Source organism: Chionomys nivalis, chromosome 5 (genome assembly GCF_950005125.1).
Source record: "Chionomys nivalis chromosome 5, mChiNiv1.1, whole genome shotgun sequence".
NCBI lineage: Eukaryota > Metazoa > Chordata > Mammalia > Rodentia > Cricetidae > Chionomys > Chionomys nivalis.
The window spans coordinates 2450216-2464693 of NC_080090.1; the positions used below are offsets into that span (position 1 = coordinate 2450216).

General features: G+C 47.8%; 1 protein-coding gene across 1 annotated transcript; it reads left to right on the forward strand.

Moving 5' to 3' along the window:
- The first annotated feature begins 10019 nt into the window (after positions 1-10019).
- Tlr5 (toll like receptor 5) lies at positions 10020-12596 on the forward strand. Its single transcript, XM_057770654.1, has one exon. The coding sequence runs from the start codon at positions 10020-10022 to the stop codon at positions 12594-12596; it is 2577 nt and encodes an 858-aa protein (XP_057626637.1).
- Positions 12597-14478: the final 1882 nt, after the last annotated feature.

A 14478-nucleotide genomic window follows, 5' to 3' on the forward strand; every position in this document is an offset into this window, starting at 1 on the left:
ATGAATAAGAACACGCATAATGACGGTTATATGACTGAAGTGTCACAATGAAACTCGTGGCTTTTGCATGTTAACTTGAAATTCTAAACATTTTTTAAAAGATCCAACACACAAAGTCCAAAAAAAAAAAGAAGAAGAAGTGAAATCACACAGAGTAGAAACCAACTAAAAGGAAAGTGATACACAGCACAGGAAAACATGTGTGTAATGATTCTATTTGTTCTCTCTTAGCAAAGTCATCCCTTTGTCTCCTGATTCATTAAATCTTTGTTGTTGTTACCATGACTGTGACGAGATTCCTACGGCCTCAGGAGTCTTTGAACAACCCGCGATCCACTGCCCCTAGAATGACAAGAACTTATTAGATGTCTCTGGTGTTCAGATGGAAAGGCCGGTGCTCCTGGTGAGACTGTGGCTTCCAAACACAAATGGGAAGAATATTGCTGGGGTTCTAGGGTTGTGCTAGGAACCGTGGGGGATCGAGTATGAATAAAACCGAGTCCTTGCCTCACGGCTTACCAGAAAGATGTAAAAAAATGCTGCCATGGAGATGGAGCCAGGATGTCAAGGGAGGGAGGTGAGCGTGCCTGGAGGGATGCAAGGACTGTTTGGAGATAGCCTGTGGAGGGAAGATGGGATGGGATGAGCCAGTGAGACACACATATGCTCCAGAGCTTGGGTACCAGGCTAGGCAGAGAAACAAAGGATGCGGGAGGCCAAATTCTAAGTTAGTAAAGTTGGGAAGCAGGGCTGTGGCTGTGGACAGTATAGAGATGATGGGGAAAGTCGGCTGGGTTGTTACCCAGCTATAACATGACAGTTCAAGCCTGAAATGTCCCCTCTAGGTTGTAGTCTGAGGTGGGGACCCTGGAGCAACCCTAAAAAGTTCTGTTTTGTAGGTCTAAGGATCCATTGAGGACTTTTCTAGTCAGTGCTGTCTTCTGGCACGCTCCCTTCAGTAGCATGCATGTGTTAGAGACACGTGTGTAAGGATGAGTGTGTTAAGGCTCACAAATCTCTCGTCCCCTGGGCAGCCCTCCTGGCAGCACCAGGAGGAGGGAGGCAGACCCCAGAGCTGGATGTGAAAGGACGTATCCATTCAACATATTTACCATAAGCTGAAGAGAGCAAAGCACTACCTGACTTAGAGAATAAAATCCTAATTTACAGAAGAGGGTTGCAGGTGGGCTTTTAAGTACAAAGCAGGGAGCCTGGTGGCAGTTTGGGAATGAATTTCTAGCACAGGTCTGTGGCTCTGAGAGAAGGTGGGGAATTTCCAGCCCCACCCCCCAGAGCCACCTAGACTGGGGACTCAGAAAGCCATGGCTCTTCCTGGTGTCCCCAGCTCTCCCACCACCACCCCGCCGCACATGGAACAAAGATTACAGACAAATGGGAAAGTTCTTGCTGGGCTAGACATGACAGACGTGCTTTGTATTAAGGGATCATAAACATTTAGGTAGGCAAAGGCAAACAGACCCTAATGAGAACGGCGAGCATCAGTAAATAAATCATTCTCCAGAGCTCGTGGTGTCCCCAGAAAACTAATGCGCTGATCTCGGAGTCCTGTTTGCCGAACAGAGTTCAAGTGTTGGGCATTCACCTGCTGTGCCGATCCCAAAGGCTCTGGAGTGGATGGGGCTGAGGAATACAGAAGCAGTACCATTCCCAGCTCTCATGAACAAGCAATCTTCTCCCAGCTTTGGAGAGGGTGCTTCTTGCAAACATGATTACCTGAGAGCCATCCTCTACCCAGAACAACCTCCGCCTGAAGTGCTGGGTCCCACACAGCAGCACAGAGGGGAGCTGCCTCTTGGCTGTGCAGAGCTCTCCTGTGCCACCCCACACACACACATACACACACACACACACACACACACACACACACCCCACATGGACCAGGTCTCCACAAGCTCAGACCAGAAGAGGGCAACAGCAGATCCGAGGCTGGAGCCTGGCCTTGGGTGTGAAGTTGACTCCCGAACTGTAGGGGATTTGGAGACAGTGTGCTGAGGGCACACCTGAGTAGCTCGCCTTTGCGTGGATACGAGTGCGCACAGTGAGTGGACATATGGCAGGCAGGCAGGCGGGCAGGCAGCTGGTCTGGAATAGCTGGGAAGCCTGGGAGCTGAAGGTGCTTAGGGACGGTTCGTGGGGGTAGAAGAAGGAAAAGTACCAGTAGACAGGCCACAGAGAATGAACAGAAGGAGCCACGGCAGTAAACCTCCAAGGACCCACCTCCCACTAAGACTCAGTTTCCAGAGCTTAGAGAGCGCCCCAAAACAGTATCATTAGCTGAAGGGGGCAGCTTTCCTGACAAGAACCCAAGGAAGACACTTTAGATTCAAATTAGGACTCCAACAAACCAGCACCCCTTGGAACAGTCCAAAGTGTGTCTGGTTCCACAGTTCCTCCAGCGTTCTGTCTATAAGCCCGCATCCCACACTCATTCTGGGAATTGATCCACAGGTCGTTACTGTGAACTTTGACGAAGCTCTCCGAGGCATCTAATGCAAATGAACCTTGGTTTTCTTGCATAGCCAGTCTTCCAGGCTTAGTGCTCCAGCGGCGCCCTGGTTTTGAACCCGACACTTAGCAGAGGAAACGCTCTTTCGGCGACTTGTCTCATGGCTTGTCTCGTGGACGCAGCTAGTCTGAGACTCAGCTCAGACCCCGGGGCCTTGCCAACAATCCATGACTGGTGATTTTCTAAGGATCAAGTGTTAAATTAAAACAAGGGCTTCCCTGGCTCAGCCTGAGGCATTTGCTAACTAACTGTGTGTCCAGGGAGGAGGTGGCACTCCCAAAATAAAAGCTTATGGATTTGCTGCTGATACCATGGCCCATAACTCAGACTGCTTCGGCAGGCAGCTTTTCTACTCAGACAATTAAGAAAGGAAGCTGCTCTTTTAATGGTTAGGATTAACTCGAAAGGAAGGCAGCTGGGAAGAAAGGATGCTGACCTCCTCCCTCTGGCCTGATTATCTTAATTAACACTGCGTGGCAGGAGTTTGGAAGCCAGCATTGATTGTCCTATTCCTCTTTGTCGCCCTCAGAGCCCCAGACACAAGTGAACCCGGCCATAATAGTCAAAACTCAATACTCAATGGTCTCCCGGTCTTCCTGCAAGAGAAATGTGGGGTGTGCGGCTTAGAGGGGATCCTTTAGGCTCACACTTCTCAAAGCATGGCCTGAGAACGGCGTGCATCAAAGCCTCTAGGCCTGTGGGATCTCTGGAGCTTCAGCAGTGGGTTTTAGCTAGTTAAATTAATTTTTTTTCTTTCGAGGTGGAGTCTTATATTGTTCAGGCTGGCCTCGAACTTGCTATGTAGCCAAGGATGAACTTGAGCCCCAAATCCTCCTCCTTCTCCCTCCCAATTTCTGGGGTATGTACCACCACCACACCTGGCTTAGTTCTTTTTTAAATTGTGGCAAAATGTGCATGGCATGAACTCTGTCATTTAAATCGTTGTAAAGGTGCATGCAGCCAAGTGCCATTAAACACTTTCACGACTGACTATCTTCAGAACTTCCTCAAGGTTCTGAGTTTTTTGGAATTCTGGGTCCATTGAGCCATCTTGCCCTACCTGCTCCTTTCAGCCTCTGATAATCTCACTGGTCTTTTGTCTCTGTAAAGTTGTCTATTCTAGAAACCTCATGTAGGCTAAGGTGTCGCTCAGGCGGAGAGCATTTGCTTAGCCTGTGCCAGAGTTTGGAATCACACAGTATTTGTTCTTCTGCATCTAACTGATTATACTTAGTGTAATGTCTTCAAAATCCATCCATAGCTGGGCCGTGGTGGCACACGCCTTTAATCCCAGCACTTTGGAGGCAGAGGTAGGCCGATCTCAGTGAGTCTGAAGACAGCTTGGTCTACAGAGCGACTTCCAGGATAGCCAGGGCTTTACAAAGAAACCCTGTCTCAAAAACAAGCAAACAAACAAAAAAATCCATCCATGTTTTAGCATGTGTCCCAATTTTATATCTCTGGGGCTGGAGAGATGACTCGGCAGGTACCTGAGGTCGGTCCCTGGAACCCATGTGAAAGTAGAAGCAAAGAAGTGACTTCATGAAGTGGTTCTGTGACCTACACGTGCAATACACACATAATAATAATAATAATAATAATAATAATAATAATAATAATAATAATAAATAATAATAATAATAATTTAAAAGGACTTCCATTCCTTTTTAAGGCTGAGTTGTACACCCAATCCTGGGTTTGCTCTTGCTGTTTCTTGGTTTATTCTTGCCTCAGCTATTGTGAACCTCTCTGGCATTAGACATCCTATGATTCATGGTGTTCCCATGCACCTTATGGTTGAGGTGGAGTCAGGGTTGCAGCCAAAGGAGCAGGTGATCAAACCATCTGTGCCTGTAGTCACCTGTTGGGAGCTAAGAACTCCAGGTGCCCATGCCTCACCCTCCTAGGGATGGCCAACCTTTTAACATCACAGCATAGTGTCAAGAACCTTGCAATAAAGTTACAAAGAAAATAAATTGAGCAAACATATTATCGTATTTTTAAAGTGTAAGTTTACAATTTTTTGTTGAGCAGCATTCCTGGCTCTCTTTGACTGCATGGGATCTGTGGGCTGAGTTTATGTCAGACGTGCCTGCTAGGTCAACTAAGACCAGCCTTTTTCTGCCGGGACCTAGGCTCAGACCCCAGGTGATTTCAAGGAGTTAGCAAATTCAATGATTATTGATTTATGCCAATGACTTATGGGCCAGAGTGTATCTATAATTTTCACATCTGTTAAAAATACAGAATTTTGAGAATGTGCCATCTTCAGTATCTCACTGAATAGGCGTAGGGAGGCCCAGACCTCACAGGTCTCCAGACTACAGGGATTCTAACATGTAACCAGGTTGAGGACTATTCATCCTGGCCAGTCTCTGAGTGAACCCTAAGGACACTAGGGCTGGAGAGAGGACCCTGGCCCTCCCCTATCCCTAAAGTGAGTCTGCATGACTGGTTCCCAAGTCCATCCAATTGTTCAGTGCAGGGGGTGAAACTGTTTACAAAACCAGAATCCTCCATCCGTCACTGAATTGGCCCTGTCTGTTCACCTATAATGCTTGTTTCAAAATATGAACTTGTTCCTAAGAAAACTGATATATTTGGGAATATTATTGATGTATTAGAGAACTTGACTGGGGATATAGTTCAGTGAAAAAGCTCTTGTCTAACATGCCCAAGGCTATGAGTTCAATCAATAACAACAAAACAAAACAAAAACCCCTGGTATTAGAAATACCTCGTTCATTTTTTCCTTATGTGCAATTTCTTATACGCAAAGACAGAAAGCTGCACCAAACTGAACTAAGCCACGAGGACACAAAATACACCCTGGTGTCTGTCAGCTGCCTCCACTCTCCGTGTGTTTGGGGCCTCAGGCATCTATAGTCCGCGTTCAGATTTTCCCCCTGATACCAGACAGCCTCCCCCCTTCCCACCATCTCATAATAACACAGCAACTGAAACCCTCCTGGTACCCACTTCCACCAGCAAACCTCAGGTATTTTCCAAAGCCAAGAACCCTGTCTATCAAAGTATTAATGGGTCTCTTGTTCAATTGAGTAGGCTAACCATATACCATTTTTATTTCATTCCTATCCTTTTTGTGTGTGCTGATGATGAATCCTTCAAGCCTTATACTCTTACCTTACTTCTCCTATAACTCCTGGGAGCAGAGTGTGTGACTTTGGCAGTGGTTTTTGGTTTTGTTTGAGATAAGGTTTGACTATGGAACTCGGCCTTGAACTCTCAATTCTCTGCCTCCATTTCCGGAGTTCTAGGATTACAGGCATGCCCCACCACACCCAGCTGCAGTGCAATGACTTGTTTTGAGTAGGTGTGTTCGTGGTGGGTGGAGGATCGAACCCAAGACCATATGCATGCTCTTCCTATATGAACAGAGAATGCGTATGTCACCAGAGACTCCTAACTGTGGAGGTCACTTTATGTGTTTCTTTTTGTCATCTGGATAATGAGTCGTGAACACATTGCCCCTGAAGTTTGCCTTTCTTCCTTTCCGCCCTCTGCTCTTGGCAACCACTAGAGGGCAGACTCGTCTGATAGAAGTGGAAAGGATTCCCTGAAAGTTAGGGCCCAGCCCCTCAACTGACAGAGAAACAAGTGGTCATGACTCTCCTGCTTCCCTTGGGCTCTCCAACCACGTGCAGGACCTTGCTCCCTTCTGGGATCACCCACTTAGGAATGTGGCTTCAGTCACTTGCTTTCTCGGGTCCCACGCCCACACTACTCCATCCTCACAGCCCACCTCTTGCTGCGTGGACTCCTTCCTGGAATCTCAACATTCTGAAGTCGGAGTCAGGAAGAGCGTGGCAGTCTGGCACTCAGCTTTAGTTAGGTCTTTACATCCACACATTTGAGCTTTTGGCTCCCATTTCAGAACAAATGCTTGCTGGTTCCCCACCCATGCTCTCAGCATGAGCCTCTCCCAACACCTCATCTTGCTGCTTAGCTGGCTTCCCTGCTCACCTGTCCTGCCAGTCATTTTAACCAGAGATCTGCTTCAGAGGTAAAAATAGAATTATTCCATCCTTCTATCCCTCTTAAAGACTTAGGTCTGCTTGATATCTTTGTAATTAGAACATGTGCCCAAAAGAGTTTTGTTTAAAATCTACTTGTTCAGCTGGTTTCATCTTCCTCGCTATAATTTTAGCTTCTCTTGTGAATCTGAAAATTGAAATATCTTGAAATATGTGTTATTTAGGGCTGTCACTCATTACCAGAAATTCAAGGTCATCGAGTTCAGCAGTCCTACCTGGGGACCAACACTGATCTCGTCAAAATCAGAATTGAAACGAAGACATTTAACTGTGCTTTTCTGAGCTGGCATCCTCACAGTGGTGTCTCCGAGGGAATTTCTCCGTCCGGTTACATAAGATGAGAAATCAGCCTGATGTTTGGGTAAGATAACAGCTGCAAAGCCAGCAGTGACTTGGGGACCATGCAAGCTCTTTCCTGCACCTTCTTGCGTCTCAACATGTTTATCTTAGAATCACTTAAAAACCCTGATTGGTGGGGTCGGAGTTTCTATTCTCTTACCTTCTAGAACAGAGGCCAACAAACTGTGGTCTGTGTTTAGACTGCACAGCCTAACACGCTTACCCTTTAGCCCTGTACACACAGTGTTTTCACCCCCAGCCTATGAACCACGGTGGACGTTTCCATGTGTATGTAAGGCCCTCTACATCACATTAAAAGAGGTAGGCTCTGAGTCTGGGCACAGCGTTGGGTTTGTGATGCCAAGGGAGGGTAAGGTCTCAGAGCTGTCAGATTTCCAAAGTAAGACCTCAACGCCTGTGAAGAAGCTTTGCATAGTGGCCTGTTTCTGTAGCCCTCACACTCGGGGTTGGGGGCTGAAGAGAAAGGACAGGGAGACCCTGAAAACTTGTTGGCTGGCTGGGCAAGTCAGAACAGTGTGCTTCCAGTCCTGTGAGGGCCTCTGTCTTAAGGCAGTAAGGCAGAGCGTGATCGAGGAAGACACCCAACATCCTGCCCTGGCCTCTGCTAGCACGCACATGGGTGTCCACAACCCTACACTCCCTGCATGCACTGTACAGATGCACACCACAGAATAAACCATATGAGGGGCACTACAGTGATCCGACTGCGCAGTAGAGCACTGTGGCCTCCTTGGGTGTGGGCAGTGAGGCCATACTCTGGCAAGCTTTGGAGGCCACAGTAGACCCCACTTCCCACTGTTGGATCTGCCATTTTGTTTATTTTCCTACGTGGGTTCCAACCCTTGTTTGCCCATTCTTCTTTCCACTGAACTGCATCTTCAGAGTCTTCATTTTGGGTACCAGGCAACAGATGTACATTTCACACTGGATTCCTTCAATCTGCTTTTCAGGGTTCCACCAGCCTCTAGAACAGTTTTAGGGTTGCATGCCAAAAGAGATGGAGCTTTGTTTGGAGTCCATTTCAGTAGCTGTCTCCTGTATCTCGTCTCAAACTGGCCTTCTCTCTCCTGGTGGATTCTAGTCTTCCCTTTCTAGACTTGCTCTACCAGCCAGGATTTATTTTGGGTGATGAACAGAGCCGCAGGGGAGCTATTCTGGGTAGAAAGGATGTGTGCACACTTGAAGTTGGCAGGTACAGCAGCATGATGGCAAGTCTAGGAGCGCAAACAGGAATCTGCAAGGAGAGAGATGCATGGCTCAAGGGATGGTACAAGAGGTCAGTGTCCCTTTAAAGGCACACCCTCGGTGGCCTAAGTTCCTCCCACTAAGCCCCACCCCCAAAGGCTTTACTACCTCCCAGGGGTGTCATAGGATGCAATCAATCCTTTAATACCTAGGCCCAGTGGGGAATACTTTCTAGAACACAGACCCTTTCAGTGGTGGCTTTTGATGGGAGCCATTGGCAGCAAGTGAGACGTGTTCTAAAGATGGAAGAGCCATGCACTTGGAAGATGTCTTAGTTACTGTTCTAATGCCATGGAGAGACACCATGACCATAGCATCTCTTAGAAAGTATTTAATGGGGGCTTGTTCCAGAGGCTTGGTACACTATCATTATGGTGGGAACATGGTGGCAGACACGGCAAGCACAGTGCTGGAGAAGTAGTTGAGAGCTGTATCCTGATTCACAGGCCGAGAAAGAGAGACTGACTGGGCCTGGCGTGGAATTTTGAAACCACAAAGCCCACTCCCAGTGACACACTTCCTCCAACATATTCCCCCTAATCCTTCTAATCCTTACAAAGAGTTCCACTCCCCGGTGACTAAACGTTCAAGTATCTGAGCCTGTGAGGGCCATTCTTATTCAGACCACCACAGAAAACGTTAAGCTTTCTGAGATCCTTGTTAATGTTTTCTGTCCTCACACAGCACCTATGCTTGGAACACATGACAGACACATCTACAAGACACCCTTTGCTGCTGAGGCACATGGATGGATGCTAAGCCGCCAGCAGCGAGCATCAGCAGGTAAGTGTGCTTCTGTGTATTGTCCTACTTGTGTCCGGCGTGCAACAGGTGCACAGCCCGCCTCATCAAGCTGATCAAATCTGAGTCTTTATGACGATACAGAAGGTACTCAGTGCCATAAGATGACACGCATAGCACATCCAGCTAGCTCAGGTTTTTGGGGATGGGCTAGAATCTGGCTAGAATGCAGTAGGGAAAGCGATGTGTTGATGATCTGTCCACGAGCTGAGGTTCTGGGAGTAAGGAATGGGGAGCCCCTGGATGAACAGAAGTAAAAATATCTCGTCCTTATGATTCTCACCTTCCCTCCGCAGCTCTGGAACTAATGAACAAACCCTGAGTAGGTAACAGGGTTGTTGTGGTTTGTTTGGTGTCGGGGAGGAGACCTCTAACCTGTGATGTGCTGGACAAGTCCTCTAGCATTGAGCAATCTCCCCAGCTCACAGTGTCTTTAAAGCACTGGTGCCCAGTGTGTAAAATATGCACTAGCGAGTGTTTGAGAAGAACACTCCAGCCCAGCAGAGTGTTTGTGGAGTCAGTTGAGCGAAGGGCCCCGAGAGAACAACCGCATCACACAGGGAACCCTCAAGTGCCGAGAACCTGGGTGCAGACCCTCAGGTTGTGATGTGTTTTTATCCTTCTCTTTTTGTAGTAATCAGAGCGGCGGGCTACGTTCCTGGCACCCGGCTGCCCGCGCAGCTAGCTTTACACCCAAAATAATTACATGGAAACTGTATTCTTTTAATCACTGCCTGGCCCATTAGTTCCAGCCTCTTATTGGCTAGCTCTTACATATTGATCTAACCCATTTCTAATATTTTGTGTAGCACCACAATCTGGCTTACCAGGAAAGATCTTAACCTGCGTCTGTGTCAAGTGGAAGAATCATGGCGACTGCCTGACTCTGCTTCTTTCTCCCAGCATTCTGTTCTGTTTACTCCACCTACCTAATTTTCTGTCCTATTAAAGGGCCAAGGCAGTTTCTTTATTTAACCAATGAAATCAACACAAAGCAGAAGACTCTCCCCCATCATCTTTTCCCATAGATCATGGCAGATCAACTTGACCTTCTTTTAAGTGTGATCTTCATGGCCAGTCCCATCCTGGGAATGTCTCCCTGTTCTTCCAATGGCCAGATTGCCTTATTTCGCCATTGTAACCTTACCCAGATCCCCTGGGTCCTCGACACCACGGAGAGGCTCCTTCTCAGCTTCAACTACATCAGTGTGGTCAACGCCACGTCATTTCCATTCCTGGGGCAGCTCCTGCTGCTGGAGCTGGGAACCCAGTTTACACCCATGACCATCGGCCGGGAGGCCTTCAGAAACCTGCCCAATCTGAGGATCTTGGACCTGGGCCAAAACCACATTGAAGTCTTGAGTCCAGACACTTTTCAGGGACTTCTCCATCTCATGGAACTTCGACTGTTTTCCTGTAAGCTCTCCAGTGTTGTCCTAAGAGATGGTTACTTCAGAAATCTAACTTCATTGGCTCGCTTAGACCTCTCTGGCAACCAGATTTACAGCCTTCATCTCCATTCTTCATTTCAGGAGCTGAATTCCTTAAAAGCCATAGATTTTTCTTTCAATGAAATAGTCCCTTTATGTGAGGATGAACTCAAGCCCCTGCAGGGCAAAATACTCTCTTTCTTCGGCCTCAAATCAACTAGCCTGTTCAGCAGAGTCTCTGTGAGTTGGAAGACTTGCAGGAACCCCTTCAGAGGCATGTGGCTAGAAACTCTAGATCTCTCTGAAAATGGTTGGACAGTGGACATCACAGGCAACTTCAGCAATATCATCAGGGGAAGCCAAGTCACCTCTTTGATTCTTACGCACCACATAATGGGGTCTGGCTTTGGCTTCCAGAACATCGGAGACCCTGACCAGAACACGTTTGCTGGCCTGGCTAGAAGTTCAGTGATGTTCCTGGACCTTTCACACGGTTATATCTTCTCCTTGAATTCCAGAGTGTTTGAGACGCTGAAAGATTTGAAGTTTCTGAACCTTGCCTCCAACAAGATAAACAAGATCTCAGATGATGCGTTTTATGGACTTGACAGTCTCCAAGTTCTCAATATGTCATGCAATCTTTTGGGAGAACTTTATAATTCCAACTTCTACGGGCTACCTAGGGTCGCCTACATTGACCTCCAAAAGAACCATATTGGGATCATTCAATACCAAACGTTCAGATCCCTGGAGAACTTACAAACCTTGGACCTCCGCGATAATGCTCTTAAAACCATCAATTTTATTCCAAGCATCCTGACTGTCTTACTGGGCGGCAATAAGCTGGTCGATCTGCAACACGTCCGCTTTACAGCCAACTTCATCGAATTATCCGAAAACAAACTGGAAGATTTGTCCGACCTCTACTTCCTCCTGCAAGTTCCCCAGCTCCAGTCCCTCATCCTGAACCAGAATCGCCTTTCCTCCTGCAAGGCAGTCTACACCCCTTCCGAGAACCTGAGCTTGGAACATCTTTTCCTGGCGGGAAACATGCTGCAGCTTGCCTGGGAGACCGGCCTCTGCTGGGATGTTTTCAAAGGCCTTTTCCACCTCCGAGTCCTGTACCTGAATAGTAACTACCTTAATTTCCTCCCCCCTGGAATATTTAGTGACCTGGTTTCGTTACAGTTGCTCAATCTTGGCGCTAACAGGTTGACCTCTCTCTCTCCTGGCAGCTTACCTGCTAATCTAAAGTTTCTTGATATATCTAGAAATCAGCTCTTCTCTCCTGATCCTGGGTCGTTTGCTTCACTTAGCTCCTTGGACATAACGCATAACGAGTTCGTCTGCCAGTGTGAACTTATGCCTTTTATCACCTGGCTCAATCAAACCAATGTCACCCTGCAGGGCTCTCCTGCAGACATATACTGCATGTACCCTGACTCGCTGGTAGGGGTCTCCCTTTATGACGTCTTCACCAAGGAGTGTGATGAAGAAGAAGTCTTGCAGTCCATAAAGTTTTCCCTTTTCATCCTGTGCACCGTCACTTTGTCCTTGCTCCTCGTCACCACCTTCACATTCATAAAGTTCCGGGGGACTTGTTTCCTGTGTTATAAGACCATTCAGAGACTGGTGTTCAAGGACAAGGTCCGGAGTTCGGAACCCAGTGCATACCAATACGATGCCTACTTTTGCTTCAGTAGCAAAGACTTCAAATGGGCACAGAATGCTCTGCTCAAACACCTGGATGCCCAGTACAGTTCCCGAAACAGACTCAGGCTGTGCTTCGAAGAGAGAGACTTCATCCCAGGAGAAAACCACATCTCCAACATCCAGGCGGCTGTCTGGGGCAGCAGAAAAACCGTGTGCCTAGTGAGCAGACAATTCCTTAAGGATGGCTGGTGCCTGGAAGCCTTCAGGTATGCCCAGAGCCGGTGCCTGTCTGACCTCAAGAATGTTCTCGTCGTGGTGGTGGTAGGGTCTCTGTCCCAGTATCAGCTGATGAGACATGAGACCATCAGAGGGTTTCTTCAAAAGCAACAGTACTTGAGATGGCCTGAGGACCTCCAGGACATTGACTGGTTCCTCAATAAACTCTCTGGGTGCATACTAAAGGAAGAAAAGGGGAAGAAGAGAAGCAGTACCATTCCGTTGCAAACTGTCACAACAATTTCCTAGTGGAAAGAGCCATTTTCAAGCATTAGGGAGAACTCTACACATTGTATGTGCTCAACCGTATGGGGGTCCTTCCCAGGGGTTGTTTTCTGTCTATGAGAACATCATCAATCTCTTGGTGTTCATGTCAACAGATGTTCTGTGCCACTGACCTCCTAATGGAAAATGACAGAAAGCCGCAGCTGCCTCTCAAGTTTCCCACTGCCTGTCGATGTCCTTCTGGGCCCAATAACACTGTTTCCTCCCATCCTCGTGCATACTGCCTGCCTCCTAGATGGCGAGGCCACCTTGGGAGACGTTATGGTGGTGTCATGCTTCCTCTGTTGTTCACTTCGAGAACATGCTGTCACTATAGAACACGGACAGCCAAGATGGGGCTTTCTCGGGCCACAGGAATGAGACCAGTACTGAGGACCACTGTCTCTCCACATTGGTGATAAGACCTTGGATGGCAGCAACCCCATCGCGGTGGCTCTCATGCGCTTACTTCATGTCGTGACCCTGCAGGTTCAGCTTCGGTGGGTCATGGCCATCTTCTGCACTGGACCGCTCACCCGGTGCTCATGCCTGTTCATGACTTAGCACCAGCCTGACCCTTCCATATCCTCCCCTGCAACCATACAACAGCTGTTGTACACACTACACACTGTAAGAAGGGTGTGGACTTTACACAGATTTCTTTCTGATTCTGTGGTTTCTTAACCATGGAACTTGAGCTTTCTATACCACGGCTGGGCCTCAGTGTTCTCCCCTGTAGGCCTAACAACATCTACCTCATAAGTATGCCACAAATGCTCATTGGCCAAGAATGTCATGACTTCTCTGACAGTTTTCATTGCCCTAATGACCACAGGTGAAGACTCACATTCAAAGGCCCCTGGAGGCTATCGTAATTTCTTGAATTTGTATATTTTTGAATCCTAAAAAGGGTTTATGTGCATTCTAATCATTTTGTGTGTTTATTAATATAGCAATGTTTCTCTGCAAAAGCATTAAGAAGCCTTAAACCAAAGAACTCGTGTCGCAGGTCCCCAGCCCCTCATTTGAACTCCTTCACGTTGTGTATTCACCCCTAGGCCAGCTGTTGCAGCCTGAACACCTGCAGGGGCACACACCTCCCTGTGACCGACACACACATCCCAGTCACTGAAATGTATGCCAGTGATGTATTTGGTGTGTGTGAGGACACCCCAACTGTGAGCCCTGCTGGCCGACCCTTTTTTGTTGGCCTGTGTGTCCTGGGCCAAGGGTGGGACCTGACCCATAGTAAGTTCTTAATGAGGTGATAACCCACTAAGTCTGGCCAATAATTTACTAGGGGGTGCAATGGGAAAACAGATTCACAAATACAGAACAAGGTAGACGCTGCTTCTGATCTAACTGCCGTTGCCCTGCTGTTCTGCCCAAGGGCAATGAGGACCAACCACAAGTCTTGCTTCTGCTCCAACCACGAGAGAGAGAGAGAGAGAGAGAGAGAGAGAGCCTCCTCCTCAGATTTATTTGGTCACGTATCCAGGGAAAACCATGCACATAGGGCTAGTCACCCTAAATGTCTTTGGATGAAACAGATCATATTTCCATAACATCTTAATAAATATCGAGGTGTCGAGTGGCACCCACTTTCTTAAGTGTCAGCGTAGTTGTCGTCTGCTCTTAGCTCTCCAGGGATGGGTAGGACGGGGCTAGGCTGTGAGAGTGACGCCACAGAGAAACTGAAGGCAGGGAAGGCGGAAGATGCTAGGTTCAGGGAAGCTGGGCTTGTGGTATGGAGGTACTGGAGGAGACTCATCCAGAACAGCCAAGAGCTGTGCTGGGCCTGAGGAACGGGCATGGGGAGGCAGGAAAGCAGCTCTGGCTTATTCATGGAGACTGTGTTCTCTTGATC